The sequence below is a fragment of the Trichosurus vulpecula genome, chromosome 1 (genome assembly GCF_011100635.1).
Source record: "Trichosurus vulpecula isolate mTriVul1 chromosome 1, mTriVul1.pri, whole genome shotgun sequence".
Classification (NCBI taxonomy): Eukaryota; Metazoa; Chordata; class Mammalia; order Diprotodontia; family Phalangeridae; genus Trichosurus; species Trichosurus vulpecula.
In genome coordinates, this window is record NC_050573.1 from 227,925,879 (window position 1) to 227,942,579 (window position 16,701).

At 38.9% G+C, this 16,701-nt stretch overlaps 1 protein-coding gene across 1 annotated transcript in view; it reads right to left on the bottom strand.

The window, feature by feature from the left end:
- Positions 1-15,013: 15,013 nt before the first annotated feature.
- NAPG (NSF attachment protein gamma) overlaps positions 15,014-16,701 on the bottom strand; it is a 30,160-nt gene continuing 28,472 nt past the window's right edge. The window contains exon 12 of the mRNA XM_036735836.1: positions 15,014-15,512. Within this exon, the coding sequence (XP_036591731.1) occupies positions 15,366-15,512 (147 nt within the window). The 3' untranslated portion in view covers positions 15,014-15,365. The remainder of the gene's footprint in view (positions 15,513-16,701) is intronic.

A 16,701-nucleotide genomic window follows, 5' to 3' on the forward strand; every position in this document is an offset into this window, starting at 1 on the left:
TTATGTGGTGAAAGCTCCTTTTGTTCATTTCCTTCCAGCATGACACAAATGTGGTCAGAAACCCGAAAGTGAGCCAATCACTTGGTATTTCCACTGGCTGACTTTAGACTTTCCTCTGGGCCATTCACATGGTCAGATGCCTTCGTGTCCCAGATGGATTGCAGACACATCTTCCAGAAGTCAGTAAGGAAGATCAAACACTAGCAGAATGACCATCACTGTGTGACCATAGGCGAAATTGTCTGACCTCTCTGACCCCCAGTTTCCACAAGGACAATGATAGCACCTATCTCACAGGATTATTGTAAGGATCGAATGAGATGATGAATGTAAAGCATTTTGCAAACCTTCAAGTATCATATAAATGTCAGTAATTATATCTATATCTAGTGCAAAAATGGAACTAAGAATAGACTTCTCAGGGAAATGAGAGAGTGAGTAAGCTCAAGTAAGGACGACAGACGGAGAATACAAACCCATCTAGAAGCCAGGAAAGACACCCTATACTAAAAATAAACTAGATTTAATGATATGACTCTAGAGTTGAACACATCCGGCCTCACTTTCTATTTTGTTATTGTTCAGTCGTTTTTCAGTCATGCCCGACTCGTCATGACCCCATTTGGGGTTTTCTTGGCAAAGACACTGGAGTGGTTTGCCATTTCCCTCTCCAGCTCATTTTACAGATGAGGAAACTGAGTCAGAGTAAAATTAATTGCCCAAGGTCACACAGCTAGTAAATGTCTGAGGTCATATTTGACCTCAGGTCTTCCTGACTCCAGGCCTTGTGCTCTATCCATTATGCCACCTAGCTGCACCCTTTCTATTCCATGAACTTACAATTGCATAGACTATGTGTCTTTGGACTCCCTCTGTGTACAATAAAGCATAGTTGCTCTTTGGGTCTGGGACAGTGATTTCTTCACCGTTGATATTACACAGCCGCCTGCATGAATTAAGTAGCAATAAACGTTTGCTGATGATGTGATAATAAAGATAATGCTAGAGACAGGCTCTGAGATGGAAAGAGCGCCAGGTTTGGAGTCAGACAGCCTGGGTTTGAAGGCTAGCTCTGCCACGTACCACCTACATGATCTTTTGCAGTTCATGACCTCTCCAGGCTTCACTTTACTCATCTGTAAAATGAGAGAGTTGGGCTAGATGGGGCCTCCAAGGCTTCGTGCCAGCTCTAAATCTAAGATCCTGTGTCTTACCTGGTTATATGTTACTGTCCTGAGGACTTCCTGCAAAAGCTGTTGAAGGTAACAGGAGAAGGAGAAGTGGGGAAAAGCTTGAAAATATAGATAGCTATGGCCTAAGAAAGAGCTTCCGAAAAAAAGGGAAGCAGAAGCTAGTCATCGCTTACGTGGAGAAGGGGTCCCCAAGTCAGAAGGCTTCAGTTTTAAGTCCTGGCTCTGACAGTCTTTAGTCAAGTGACTGTGGGGAAAGTCTGCGCTTCATACCCTACGGTCTATACATGTTAACCTTACTATAGCATACCATCTTCAAATCCCAAGCTTTTTCTCTTGTTATCCCCGATTCCCAAAATGTTCTCCCTCCTCCTAATAATCATAGCTAGCATTTAAATGGCCTCTGCTGTGTACCAGGCACTGTGCTAAGCTTTTTACAGTTACTACCTTGTTTGGTCCTCACACCAACCCTGAAAGGTAGATGTTACTATAACTTCCATTTTACAGATGAGGAAACTGAGGCAGAGGTTAAGTGGCTCGCCCAGGGTCACACAACCAGTCAGTATCTGAGGCTGAATTTGAAATCAAGACTTCCTAATTCCAGGGCCACTGCACCACCTAGCTGGTCCTAACTTCCTTTAAGATTCAGCTTAAATCCCTAACCTCCTCTGACCTCCTGCTGTTAGTGCCTTCTCTCTGAAATTGCCTTCCATTATACATATATATACATTTATACAAACATGTTATAATTATTTTTATGCCACATCAATTAGATTGTGAGCTCCTTGAAGGCAGCAGCCATGTTTTTGCCTTTCTTTGTATCCTCAGTACCTAATTATACATTACTTTGTATCCTCATTACAGGACAGTGCCTGGCATGTAGTGAGTACTTAATAAATGCTTATTCACTGGCCGACTGAATCTCGGTTCCTTTGTTTATAAGATGGAGAAATTAATACTTGTGTCAATACTTTTAATATCTACTTCAAGAGGCTTCAGTGAAGGGGAAAAAAACGACTTTGAAAACCTTAAAAACACTACAGGAATATGAGTGACCATTTCATTCAATTCAATTAATGAATTAATTTTAAAAAGACCATATCTTCCTATTTCACCCTAGCTGGAAGTTCAAGGACTGCTCTTGGGGTTAATCCCTCTGTTGATCATCACAGGAACTCTGACCTGCTCTGTCTGTGGCATAACCCAGTATATCTTTCCTTAGTCAATCTGGTACTTCCTACTCACCATATTAATGCCAAACATAGTGTGCATACCTGACCAGCTTAACCCATTGAAGCTCAGAACTCCTGATCTCAAGAGATCCCAACCTTCCTGGCAGCTGGGATTACAGGTGTGTGCTACCAAACTCAGCTAAGTCTATTCAACAAATATTTATTAAGGACCTATTGAGTCTGTCTCCTAGTTTTACATATCTAAAAATAAACGTAGGAAGAAATGCAATAACATTTTACTGGTTGGAGACATGAGAGTATTTGAAAAATAAAAATCTGTTTGGGAAGGAAATGGGAAAGATGATGTAGGGGTGAGTGTGTGTGTGTGTGTGTGTGTGTGTATGAGCGTGTGTGTGCATGTGTATACACAGTGCACTTTCAAATTTTCTTCTGATCTAATGACCAGACTATGCCAGCACCCTATGAAGTCTCTTATGTAGAGCCAATGATTACCTAGTCACTATTCACTTCCACAGTAATTCACTCCCACAGACCCAGATCTTTCCAAGTATATTAATGAAATGCAGTGGTCAAGACAATACCGGAGCTGTGAATTATCAACTTATTCTCATCGCCATCTAGTGGTGAAAAGAAGAAAAAAGAAAAATTTTCTGTCAATCTGAAATAATCACAGTGGTCAGAATCGTCATCTAATCCTACCCCCACCTAAAAAAGAATCCTATTTGAAGACCTCAAGTAACTAGGACAGTTCTATCCCTTGAATCTACTGCTTTTGCTTTTTATGTTAGGAAAGTTTTCCTTATATCAAATTGAAACCTGCCTTTTTGTGGCTTCCATCAATTACTCTTAATTCTGCCTTCTAGGATTAAGAACAAATCACAAAATCAGAAAAGTGAAAGGAACTTCAGGGCCATCTAACCAAATGAATATTGGAAAAAATATTCCCTCCATAAAAAATTCAACAAGTGATCATTCAGGCTTTGCTTGAACACCTCCAGTAAGGGGAAATTCATTACCTCCAAAGGCAGTCTGTACTCCTTTTGGATGGTTCTGATTGCTCAGGATATTTCTACTTGCATGATGCCTAAATACACGTCTCTGCGACGTCCATCTATAGCTCCTCGTACTCCCCTCTGGGAGCCAATCAGAAGAAATCCAATCCTTTTCCACATGAGAGTCCTTCAAATACTTGAGTATAACTATCGTACTTGTCCCTGCCCACCTCTCCTCACCCCCCATCATTTTCTCTTCTTCAGGGGAACCATTTTGTTGTTCAGTCGTTTCAGTCATGTCTGACTCTTCGTGACCCCATTTGGGGTTTTACTGGCAAGTACTAGAATAAGTTGCCATTTTTTCCTCCAGCTTATTTTATAGATGAGAAACTAAGGTAAACAGGGTTAAGTGACTTGCCCAAGGTCACACAGCTAGTAAGTGCCTGAGGCTAGATTTGAACTCAGGAAAATGGGTCTTCGTAACTTCAAGCCTGGGACTCTATTCACTGTGCCACCAAGCTGTCCTATCAGGGGAACCATACTGAACAAATAACCCACAAGTGGTTTTCATAAAAAATGATGTTTTTCTTCCAACATCCTACTTAGTTGTGTAAGTTTGCCAATATATGTCCTAAAATGTGAAGCCTACAATGGCATAAATTATTTTAGATATGTTCTGACAAGGGCAAAATACAATGGGTCTATTATCTCCCTTGTTCTGAATTACATATGACACCTGTTCTGTGCTCAGTCTGCCAACTCATGCCAATCGGTTTGGGTCCCTAGAGGACAAATTCTAAGGGTAATCATGAGAGGCTAAAGTTTTCTAGTATGTTCACAAGCACTCATCTGGTATACATCCCCGAATATCAATTAACCAGTTGATATCAATTCATTTTTACAAAAGAGTATTTAATGAGAAGATATAGCAAGAATGGAAGCTTTTTTTTTTAATCCCCCAGTTTGGGGCATACTGTCTCTTCTGTGCATATTCAGTCTCTGGAGAGAGTAGGCTCAAACTTGAAGCACAAAGGTATTAAGAAAAATATATAGGGGTAAGGGGGTATCTCCTGGCCCTGAAAGTCCCTTTAATCCTTCAAAGACTCTTAACCAAGTTTATTCCTGGGTGTGACATAGCCCATGAGTGAGTGGCTTTCTTGATCAGCTGGTCTAGATATTTGTATGATGCAACTTCAGCTACTGGGTCAATTCTGCTGCTGGACCAGGTCCTCAGTTGTTTCAACTATTACTACTACTAGTTCCACTGGCCTCTACTACTAACTCAAGTTGCTAAGGGGACTTCTGGGAGCCCTTCGGATTTTTTGAGGCTCAGAAGTTTGTAGCCCAGTTTATTCTCTCATCAGATACTCATTTATCTAAGAACAGAAAAGAATAAACACAAAAGTACAAAAGAATATTTAAAATATTTACCAACATACCTTTGACCTAGATCCTCTGACTCCAAATCCTAGACTTTTTCCATCATAACTACCTTTGCCTCTAAAATAACTTCTAGACTATAATTCTGTAATTCTATAGTAACTGGTTTTCTAGTCAGGCTCAACTGGCTCACTTGTGAGGACACTGAAGTCAGTAGACACTGGGTATGGTAGTTCTTTGCAGCTCAAGAAGAAAGGAAGCTAACGCGAATTCAGTCCTGAAGGGCAAAGTTTTCTGCTACAGAGGGAGTTTTAAAGATCTCTCTTGAGAGAGGAAGGAAACACATCATGAGGAGATGTCACCACTGGCAGTTCCCCTCTTCAAACCCATGCCTCCTGGGAGACTGGAGAGATGAAAGGTAATGCTACAAAGTATAAAGTTATTTCTGTTTTGTTTTGTTTTGTTTTGTTTTTTAAATGTGAGTGCTCACTCAGATGACTGACAGCTGAGGAAAAAAGAAAAACAAATTTGAGGGAACTGGTGGTCTCTATCCTCTCCCCCATCTTACACAATCATAGAAATAGGCAATAAGCATTAACTGAATTGCTTTTGGCTACATCTTCAACACACTCCATGTACTGGTTTCGGAATATTTTCCTTATCAGATCTTTCTTCTCTTCTTCCTTCCTTTTCTTCCTTCTTGTTATAAATATACTCAAATTGTCTAGGAATAAACAATACTTGTTGGGAAGCCAGGAACATTTTTATCATATTTGACATTTATTCGGTAAGCATGAGTACAAGCCTCTAACTTTTCACCTGACCAGAAGCCTGGTCTTTGCTAAATCACAGCTCTGATTAGAACGAGTTCTAATCAGTCACCTGACTGACATTCTGCTAAAGCTGGGGGGAGGAGGGGGAGAGGGATACTTTCAACTCTGTGGAAACAAAACTGCTTCCTCTGTTTTTCACACTTCTTAATTTCTTGTTCTTTTTTTCTTTCTTCTTTCTTTCCCTCCCTTTCTCTTTCTTTCTGTCTTTCTATCTTCCTTCCTTCCTTTCTTTCCTTTCTTTTTTCCTTCCTTTCTTGCTTTCTTCCTTCCTTCTTTCCTTTCTTTCTTTTTTTCTTTCTTTTCTTTCTTTTTCTTTTCTTTCTTTCTTTCTTTCTTTCTTTCTTTCTTTCTTTCTTTCTTTCTTTCTTTCTTTCTTTCTTTCTTTCTTCCTTTCTTGCTTTCTTCCTTCCTCCTTTCCTTTCTTTCTTTCTCTTTCTTCCTTCCTTCCTTCCTTCCTTATCATATAGTCCCCATAGTCTCCATAAGTGTTCTTAGATGGAGGCCTACAGTCAGACACCATAAGGTATGTATGAATGTGTTTGTTCAAGTGAACATCTCAATGGATAGAAAAGTAGTCAATCTACCATGTCAGTTTGGGATTCTTAAAGGAGAAAGCGTTTGATATTAATTACAGTTTGTCTGTCCTTTGACTCAGACTCCCTTCCTGGTCTGACGAAAACCATGACACTCACTCTACCATTCAATCAAAATGCTCCATTGGCTCCCATTCCTCAAACAAGTTCATTAACAGAATCATCCGAATAACCATATTCAAAATGGTAGTGCTTTCTTCGGTCCTGGGCACTTCAGCTAAGTGCACATATCTAAGCATCTGCAGCTTTACTTGTCCCTTGGAGCAAGCAGCTCTTCTAACTTGTAGCCTCTTAGAGGCTGACTCCAGAGGAATCTGGCACTTACTAGAGAAATAGCCCCTTTTTTTCCTTGCCAAGATAGTATTTTATAATTGTTGAAGTCCCTAGGCTCTAATGTGGCCCACACAATAAAAAATACAATGTATGCAATTTCAGCAAATTTTTTTCATGACAACCTCATGGCAAAAATCCCACCTCTCCTCTCTTGCCTATTCATCATAACATAGCTGTATTACTGTTAATTATAACACTAATTAATCTTAACATGGCCAACCTAAGCATAGGCAAAGGAGATCACCACCCATGCAGCCAATGCCTAGGATTTATATGAACATAACTTAAATCCCTTCACAAGGCAGTCAGTATGATCCTTGCAAGAAGGCCAGTTACAATAGAATTATAGAATTCTAGAGCCAGAAGAGACTTTAGAGGCAAGTATAGTGTGATGGAAAGACTCCTGGATTTGGAATCAGAGAATCTGGGTCAGCAGTATGTCAGGAAATATTTAGCAATTAGCTCTAAAAACAAAAAAATGTGTGCACAACACACTTTTAAGCTTAATCGGCAATATTGACATTTTATCCATCACCGTCTCAAATCTAGAAAACCAACAAAACAATAAATCAAGCCCTGGATTATAGTGATTGCTGATTTCCAAGTTGTAAATGTTCACATGGAAAATTTAACAATTGGCTCTTAAGAGTCAATTAAAACAGATTCCAGCACTTCTGGGATTTGGGTTCAAATCCTGGCTCTGCTACTTGCTATCTATGTGAGCTTTCATGAGTCATTTAATCTTTCTGGGCCTCAGTTTCTTTATTTGTAAAAGGAAGAATTTCAACAAGGTGACTTTGGTCTTTTCACCCTCATGATATCTACAACTGTAATCCCAACAGATTTAACCAGGACTTTAAATAGTGAGGGGAAAAAAAGCTTTCTGTGGATAAACATTGTGTCTGAGCATGGCAGTTCAGACCAATTAAGTTTTAGATTGCTTTTCCCCCTGTGAACTCCCTGCCAAATCCCATCACAGCCACAGGTCATAAAATAACTTTATAGTCTGTCTCAGAGCTTTGGAATATTCAGATCCTAAGGAATCATGGGAAAATATCCTAGCTAGGTGGAATTGAGCCATTGGCCATAAGGAGCAGGTACCTGAATGAATTTCCATATGCTTACATATCTTTCAGAATACACCTATATAAATTTATACATATGTGTGTATATATATATATATGTATATATACACATACATCCACACACACACATACATACTCACACATATGCCTTGGCCTATTAGCGCACAGTATATTCAGCAACTCTATGTTAACAATTTAGGCAGTGAAGACCATATAAAAATATATACCTTGCTAAAGCAAACTTATGAAACCAGGTGCATTTTTCATAAGGGTAGGAATGTGTGAGACCTTTGTGGTTTGACAAGTGTTGAACAAATCCCGAATAATGATTCAGTTCAACTTATTATAACCATGGCCTCCAATGTGCTGGAGGCCAATAATTGATGAGGGCAGGAAAATCTGTCGGGGTCATGTGATCAGGTCCCTCATCAAACTTAACAAACCACCAGGAGAAGAAAAGAAAGGATTCTACATACAATTAACTCATTCTGAGGAAGATTTACATTGCTGGAAGCTAAGTACACCTTTCCTATCCCCTGGTGAATTTTTCATTTTCAGCATTCCAAGTAATTCTCGTCTTAATCTAGATTGTTCTGGTAGGAAATAGTAGCCATGCACTTCGGAATGAAATAGAATCAACAGTAGAGATGGACCAGCCCTTGGCTCCATAATTTTGACCACATCTGAACCAGCATGGTGTGGGAATTCTGTTGTGAGGAATTCTGTTAACACAGACTTGAAAGTACCCACCCCGCCCCCCCTTTAGCTTTAGCAGAATGTAAGTCAGGTGACTGGTTCTAATCAGAACTGTGATCTAGGGGGCTACTGATCAGGTAAAAGGCTAGAGGCTTGCTCGAAAGCTTAAGGAGCTGTTTGAGGGAGGTATGACATGGGCAGTTCAGGGGATTGCATCTGGCCAATGAAGAGCCAAGTGGGAGATTTGAATCAGGAGCCGATAAAAGGACTGGCATTTGTCTGAGTCCTTGTCCTTTCCTGTACTCTGTTCAGGGGATGTACCCATTTATTCAGAAAGAATAAATGTAAAGTATAATTAAAAATTTCCTGGCTTTCCAACGAGTATTGCTTATTCCTAGACTAAGTATGTTTCTAACAATGGCAAAGTAGAAACTCCAGATTCAGACAACCTGCGTTCAAATTCCACATTTGTACTCTCATTACTGTATAACCTTGGGCAAGTCGCTTAACCTTACCAGACCTGTTTCCTCAACTGTAAAATGAAGCTCTAGATCCATGATCTAATGAATCAGTCCAATTGTCTATGACTAGTTGACCACAAAATGTAGGATATTAGGGATAGGAAGTCTTAGGAGTGGTGATGGAATGGATATAAGTAGTATAAGTCATCAGAGCAGTAAAACAAGGGATCATAGCCTAATAGAGGGCACAGGGAGTAGGAGAGCAATAAATACTGGTAAGGGTATGTGACTCGCAGCTCTAATACATAGTTCTGTGACCTCAGAACCTTAATTTGTTCATATATAAAATGAGGAATGTGAAATAAGAAAGGTACTTTGTAAACCTTCCAATACTATATAAATGTGTTTTTGTTACCAATTATATAGAGAGTAAAAATTGACATTAAAGTCTGTGTGTGTTAGGCCAAATGGAGGAAATGGTCAAGGTGTAGAATTAAAGTAAGCAGGCCACAGCCAGACAACAGAGATACAAATGGGGCTGGAAGGCACAGAGAGAAACCTAGCCATATAGTATGATGCCCACTTGTTTTGCCACGTGTTGTGTTCTTCCCAATAGAATGTAGGGTCCTTGAGGCCAAAGGGTTATTTCATTGGTGTCTTTGCCACCTAGCAGTGGCTTATACCTATTAGGCACTCGATAAATGTCTCTTGAATTGAATATCAAGTCAGCAGAACGGACAATTGATTTTTTTTTCAAAAGATCTGACAATGCAGACCAGAAACCCCAGCTGAAGATCCTGGAGATGGATGGGTAGCCAAACAGTCCTTGGACTGGGAGAAGATCCATCCACCAAGAAACTGGACAATGGTGATCAAAACTAGCCCACTAAGAAATCAGGAAATTGGTACAGGGGAAGCAGCAAGCCTGCTTCTAAGGAAGAAGCTCCTTATAAGCTCCCAGTTTTGGACCAGAGTAGGGCTGAGCCAGCATGTGGGAACAAACTTGATAAGCAGAAAGAGGTAAAAGGTAGTTCCTAACACAGACCCTTTCTCAGCTTTTAGCAATCCATTTTTTTTTAAAAGAAAAAGTAAGGCATGACAAAATAAAATGAGGCCACCCATTTCTCTCAACTAACAGCCTAAGACAGAATTCCCTTTAGCCTTTGAGCCTGGGTAGGTTGCCAGGAAATTCCACTGGCAAAATTAGAACAAATTGCAGCTCTGTACCTTTGCTTTCAAAAAGTTCATTATGAACTCAAGTTCTCAAGTATTCAGTGAGCTATGATGTAAATCAAAGCCATGGAAATTTAAATAGTTGACATGCTAGTAGATATTTTTATACCAGAAACTTGTGGTTACATAGAGGTCTATAAAGGCCCTTACCTGCCTTTATAAAGGAAATGGTCTAAAACTGAGAGTGATTGGCACACATTATATATTTAAGTGGGTTGAAAACAATGAAAATTTTGTGACTTAATGTTGTTAGTAAACATAGCTATCTAGTTGTCTAAATAAATCCTGGGACATCTCTTCACATGCTCATGTACACTGATATTTTTCTCATTTTTGGTATCTTATTACTCCCTTTTCCATTCAGTAAGACAACACCCTTCCCTCCATGGCTTAGTCTCAATGCCTTAGCTGCATTTCTCACACTAACGAAATCTTGACTCAGATTGCACCAGATTTCAGGTTTGATTACACACAAGATGCATATGCCTTGACCATAATAATGACAATAATAATCATCATCATCATTTATGGAACACTTAAAATCTTGCAAAACACTTTACATGTTAACTCTACAAGGTTGTTGCTACTATTATCCCATTTTACAGGTGTGGAAAATGAGGCAAGATTAGGTAATAAGCAACTTGTCTAGGACCACACTGCCAGTGAGTTTCTGAGGCAAAAGTTGAATTCAGGACTTCTGGACAAACTCTAAGACTCATGTTCTCACCACTGTGCTACCTAATTGCCTTAAAAAAAAAAGCCAGGAGGAAGAAATCATAAAAATGACAGTGACTTGGCCTATCCCTTAGGCCAAGAATCCAGAAACATTTTGGACTTTTAAGACCATCCCTACTTCAAGTTTTAAACATCTTGTCATGGTAACTGAGGGGCTAAGTGTATAAGGTGGGAGGGTGTGATCTCTGTCTAGTGGCTGACTCAGGTTCAAGGAGAGGAGGCAGAAAAGTCCTTAGAAGACAATTTGCAATAACTTTGCTGTTTTTCCCTTTATCTTTAGGATCAATAACCTCGCTATTAACAAGTACATTTTATCTCAAGCAGTGTAGAGAGACGGGATGAATGGAGGAGACAGATGTTGGATGGCTATCATAACAAGAGTAAAGCAAGGTGGTTACAAAAATGTCACTGCAATGGCAAACCAGGAGAGACGAAACTGATGATACTCTGCTCCCCTGTGTAGGGGGAATCGTCCTTGATTCAAGCAGAGGATTTCCTTTTTGTCTTTGTATCTCTATGGTACCCTACATGGAGTAGGCACCTAAGAGATGTTTGCTAAATTCAATTTAGTCACATCTCTGGCAAGTGGTAGAGTTGGAACAAGAAATTCGAATTCCAAATGCATTGTTCTTTCCACTACACCACAGGATTGTAAAAGACTGTTTCACTTAAAATCTACCTTGTAAAATTTAAAAGTGGGTTTTAGATATGAGTTTTTGCTTCATCTGTTCACCTGAACGTATCATTTTATTGTCTTACCCTATTCCCAGAAATTAACTTAATATATAAAATCATTATGTCAAGAGCTTTAGAAAGTACAATTTTTCTAGCCCATAAGGTCACAAGTAACATAGTGCTGCAATCATTGATAAACTGGAACCTTAGGCTCCTCTGAGTTTAAAGCAAAGCTCAATAAAGTCCACGTACTGGGTCTCTGTGGTGCCTAGATAATGGAGTAGGTCTCCTGGTGCTTTTGTCACAATTTTATTAAAAAGTGTACTTTGTTGTCCCCACAAATGTGCATTCCTATTCAACTATCATAACTTGGAAAAGAAAAAGACATAATCCACGGCACAAGATGGCAATTCTTTGTAGGGCACAAAAGTGAGATCGCTTAGGGGATCTCCTGAATCTCCATTGAATTGCTCTGGCTTGGTTCTGCTTCCAATGAGCACACAGAGAGGTGCTGGCTGCTAGGACAACTCTCTACTCCTGTTCCCAGAAATACTTTGGTCAGATATGCTCACCTCCCTGATTTCACAGAGAAATCTTCAAGGCACATCAAAAAGATGTTTAGTGACTCCCCAACTAGGGCTGCAACTAGGGTTGGAAACCAATGTTTATAGTGATACACTTTTCTATCTTGTTTGTTTTTCCCTTTTAAACTGAAAAGGACGTTGGGCTCCTAGTTTTGGATCCTGGCTCCTAGATCCAAAGTTAATCTGTTAACCAGGACTTAAAGCAGCTCCTGAAAGTGTTAAATTTACCACTAAGAAGCAAACAACAAAACTGGAAAAGTTAACTAAGAGGTGGTTCTTAAATAATGACTAGGAATATTTTTACCATTGATAGAATATATTAAATTAATTGAATTAATCAAGTGAAACAGACAAGAGGAAAATAAATGGCCAAATTAAATCTTCAAGTTTTATTTTCATAATTGTCACATATGGAGTCTCTTTACAGAGAGGTGATAATCTGCATTACTATAACACTTAACACTTTATTTATACATCACAAAGTTAGGAAAAATACAAGTGAAGCACAGGTTTCACACCATAAGAATTCTGTATATGTACAAATTTAATATATTAAATATACGGCAGAGACAGACTTCATTTACAATGGAAAATTATAATGAATTTTAAGCACATCCATGCAGACCTTTTCTTTTGTATGAAAGTAGAGCTCTGAAAAACATTTTTCCTATTGCAACACCTCACTGTTTCCACTTTTAACCTGGTTTTCATGATAAAATATTTTAAAGTGTGCAAACTGCATGATAGGGCAAAAAAAACCTGATTCATTTGAAACAAATGTTTTTCAACACTTACTAGACTAAAATAGCCCTATCGAAGAAATATTCACGCATGGATGAACAAAAATGGTATGCTCTAGTTCTGAACATTGGGGAAAAGTAGAGGGGAGAGGAGAATTCTAAGAAGAGAAAAAGGAGCAACCACAAAAAATTAATCCCCTAACATTTCTTTTGAAAACTGAAACTTGATTATGTTTCTACTACCGGATACCCAACTCATTTCTGACTTTCTGTTGTATAAATGGAAAAAGGACATTAAAATGTTCAATACTATAAAAAAAAATGTGGTATGTGAGTGGTACAATATGGACTGATATATGGCCATGAATGAGTACAGCCATATTCGGTTGGGAGCAGGTAATAATTTGTCCAGAGGAAGGTCTACATATGACTCCACACTGTCAGAAGCTTGTGATTAGAACAAAGTGGTATAGCAGCCCTGGGGCAACAAATCCTTAAGATGTGAACACTTTTATCTTGCAGTACTAAATACCAAACGCAGATGACAGTCCAAAAGTAGTCCTGAGATGCTTGCTGTAATGTTGAAAATATAAAGATATGTGCGGAATGATGTAATGGGCTTGAAAAATAAAAATGATGTTAAATATAATAGTGTTTTATAACAAGCTAAGATAAGCACTTCTACACTAACACCACACACACACACACACACACACACACACACACACACACACACATGCGAGCGCGCACAGGATTTAATTTGGACTCTAAAAAGATGCTGAGGTTTCCTAAAGAATTACTTGTGTGCATCTTAAGGATACTTTCATTCATCCACTCCCAGGGAGTGGATGCTCCCAGGGAGGTCTAGCAAAACCATGCATAAACTATAATGCCTACATGAGTAGTCATAAGACTAGTTTTCAGAAGTAGCTTTTGGGATGTCTCATTACAGTTATTTCAGAGATCAGGCATAAATAAGGAAATTACTTATTATACATATATATTATATATGTGTGTGTGTGTATATATATATAATATATATATATATGTATATGTATCTATGTATATGTATGTCTAGGGAATAAATAGGAAACCATTGTGCAAAGGAAAGGTGTTTAGCATCTGCCTGCAGAATGCATGTTACTTGTGTCCAGAGCCCTTTTCCAAATAAGCAGATCATCTAAAAGGACTATGACACAAAAGGGGTGACTGTTAAACTTTTGACCATCAAGCAAGAAAGTAAAATGTGTACAAGGAACATTTGTAAAGGCCCAAAGGAAAGCCTCATAGCTGCCATTTTAGGAAATGACTAGCCACTTAAATATTTGAAGCACGGTGCTTTATAGCCATTTTTTCCAAAATGCTTCTTCCCCTTCATCTGGAATTCCTCTGTGCAGACCCTGTCCTCATCGATGGCCAGCTCTTCCAGCACTGACTAGCCCAGTAGCTGCTTCTTTGGCAGGGAGGTAGTTTGTTTAAGGGGAGCTGGATGGATATTCTTTCATTCTCAGTTCCCTCCTGAGAGAGTACAATTACAAAAGGATTTTTCATGGGTTCCTATTAACCTTAGTCAATGCTTTCTTTGAAATATATATATACATACATATATATATGTATATATATATGTATGTGTATATATATATATATATACATTCATCCAGGAAGAGCTACATAAATTTGTCAGAAAATTTACTTAGTTGTCTTCAAATTTTGCAAATGGATTTGTAGGGCCTGAAATACATATTTCAACAGGCTAAAAACAGTCCTAAGGCTCAAAATTGTCTCCTGCTCCCAAACTTATTTTCTAAAAGGACTGAACCATTTAATGTATCACACATGAGCATGAGATTTCCTTTAAAATGTGTGTGTGCAAACACACACACATACACACAGCCCCATACACACATACCCATACACGCACACAGCCTCTTACACACACATACTACACAAGAAAAACAAGCAGACCAAGTACTGACTTTCTATCAGGACAAGTGACTTTTAGTGTCAATTACTAGTTAATAAAGGAAAGAGAAAATATTTGCCAGGAAATACAAAAATCATAAATGGAAAAATGACATTCAAATGACATCCACCTGCCATTCTTAATACATAATCTTAACTCTAGAACCCAGCTCTCAAAGGAGCCTGTTATCATTTTTGTATCAACTCTTTTTCAAGAAAATTGAAGCTCAGGGCAGCTAGGTGGCACGGTGAGTAGAGCACCAGCCCTGGAGTCAGGAGGACCTAAGTTCAAATCCGGCCTCAGACACTTGACACATGTACTAGCTGTGTGACCTTGGGCAAGTCATTTAACCCCAACTGCCCTGCCTTCCCCCGTCAAAAAAAAAAAAAAGACAGGGCTCAGTGAGACAATCAGTAAGAAACTGGCCTCAAAGGAAGAAAATTGAAGCTGGTACTCTGGACAAACTTTTACCAAGGAAGGAATAAACTAGTGATTCACAGAAGGTATGGGATAATGAGGCAATTTTTTGGTACAGTAGCTCAAAATATGGAGCTTCTATATTGTTGTTCCAATTCAGGACTACAGAGAAGGGTTAAGAATTTGGGTACACTCAATATCCACAAAAGAGCACATCAGATTTTCTCCCCAACCCCTACCCTGAGAGTATGCATGTTAATAACTAGCACAGTCCTCCTGCATATTCATCCTCTTCTTCATCACCAGCAGCTGTGGCTTCTGCACCTTCACTTTTGGCCTGTGGGGTTGCTGGTGATTTCTTCTTGATTCCTCCTCCTGGGACCACCAAACTTAAGCCCAACTTGGCATACTATAAATGACAAACAGATAAGAAAAGGTAAACAACTCTAACAGAGATATGAGATGCAGGCCTAGCAACACCAATTTGTTCTGAGGACCAAGCTAGAGACTGAGCTCATTATTGTCATGGCTTCAGAGAACACTACAATAGTGAGAAACACAAGGTTTCACTGCCTGTTCTTTTCGTGCAGATTAATTAGCTGGTGCATGCTGCTAATTGTCAGAATCATCTTTTCATGGAAGAAGCATGGAACTGTAATATAGTAAAGCTTCATTAATTCATGTTTCTCTTTCTTTTTGCCTGCATTTGGTTTCCTAGTGCCTAGCACAGGCCCCGGCACACAGTAAGTACTTAATAAATGCATGTTGATTTGACTTGGAAAAATTCCAGCTCCGTAATTTAGGAACTTGGGATAACTGGGACATGTTGTCCTAAGCTTTGTCTCATAGTACCTAATTTTTTTAGCAAATTAATGTAAACAAAACGTATTTTGCTTACTTAAGAATCAAAGCCAAGAAATGTTTGTACTTGTCCATGCAAGTACAAATGTGTACCTATTTACTAAAGCATCTGCAGATATTCCTGACAGATCTAGAAGTTAAAGGCCTAGAGCTTTTTAAACATGGTTACATCTCAGACTTTTGGCCATGCAAAACCTGACCTTCCACCAAACAGGACCTCCAATGAAGAATGACTATATTAAAGGCATTGCTTATTTCTTCTGAGGTATATAAGACATACATGAACACATATGCCTTCTATGAGATCTGTCATTATTTCACAGAAGACAGGAAGCGATGCATAGTGGAAGCCCTGAGAAATTAAATATAGTCTATTTTTAAAATTCAGCCATGGTCTTACAACAAAGTTAAGGGAAATAAAAGTTTCTTAGATTATTTGCAATTACTAGAGCAACAACTGAAAATGAGTAAGACTAGCCCTTGTGCCTAGGCCCAAAAAGAAGCAAGGGGGAAGTATATCTAAGGGGAAAATGCAAACTTTTCTGCTTTCCCCTTTCCCTTTCTATTCCTTTTCATTTTAATTTTCTTCGAATTTTGGGAAGAGGAAGACCCCAGTGCATTCAGGAGAGACAGATATTTGCCTTCTCTGTGCTTTGTGGAGGGCAGTGGACAGAGGCAGAGATAGGTAGAAAGGTGAAACTAATCAAATGTAAGCAAGAACAATGTAAACTCTTCTG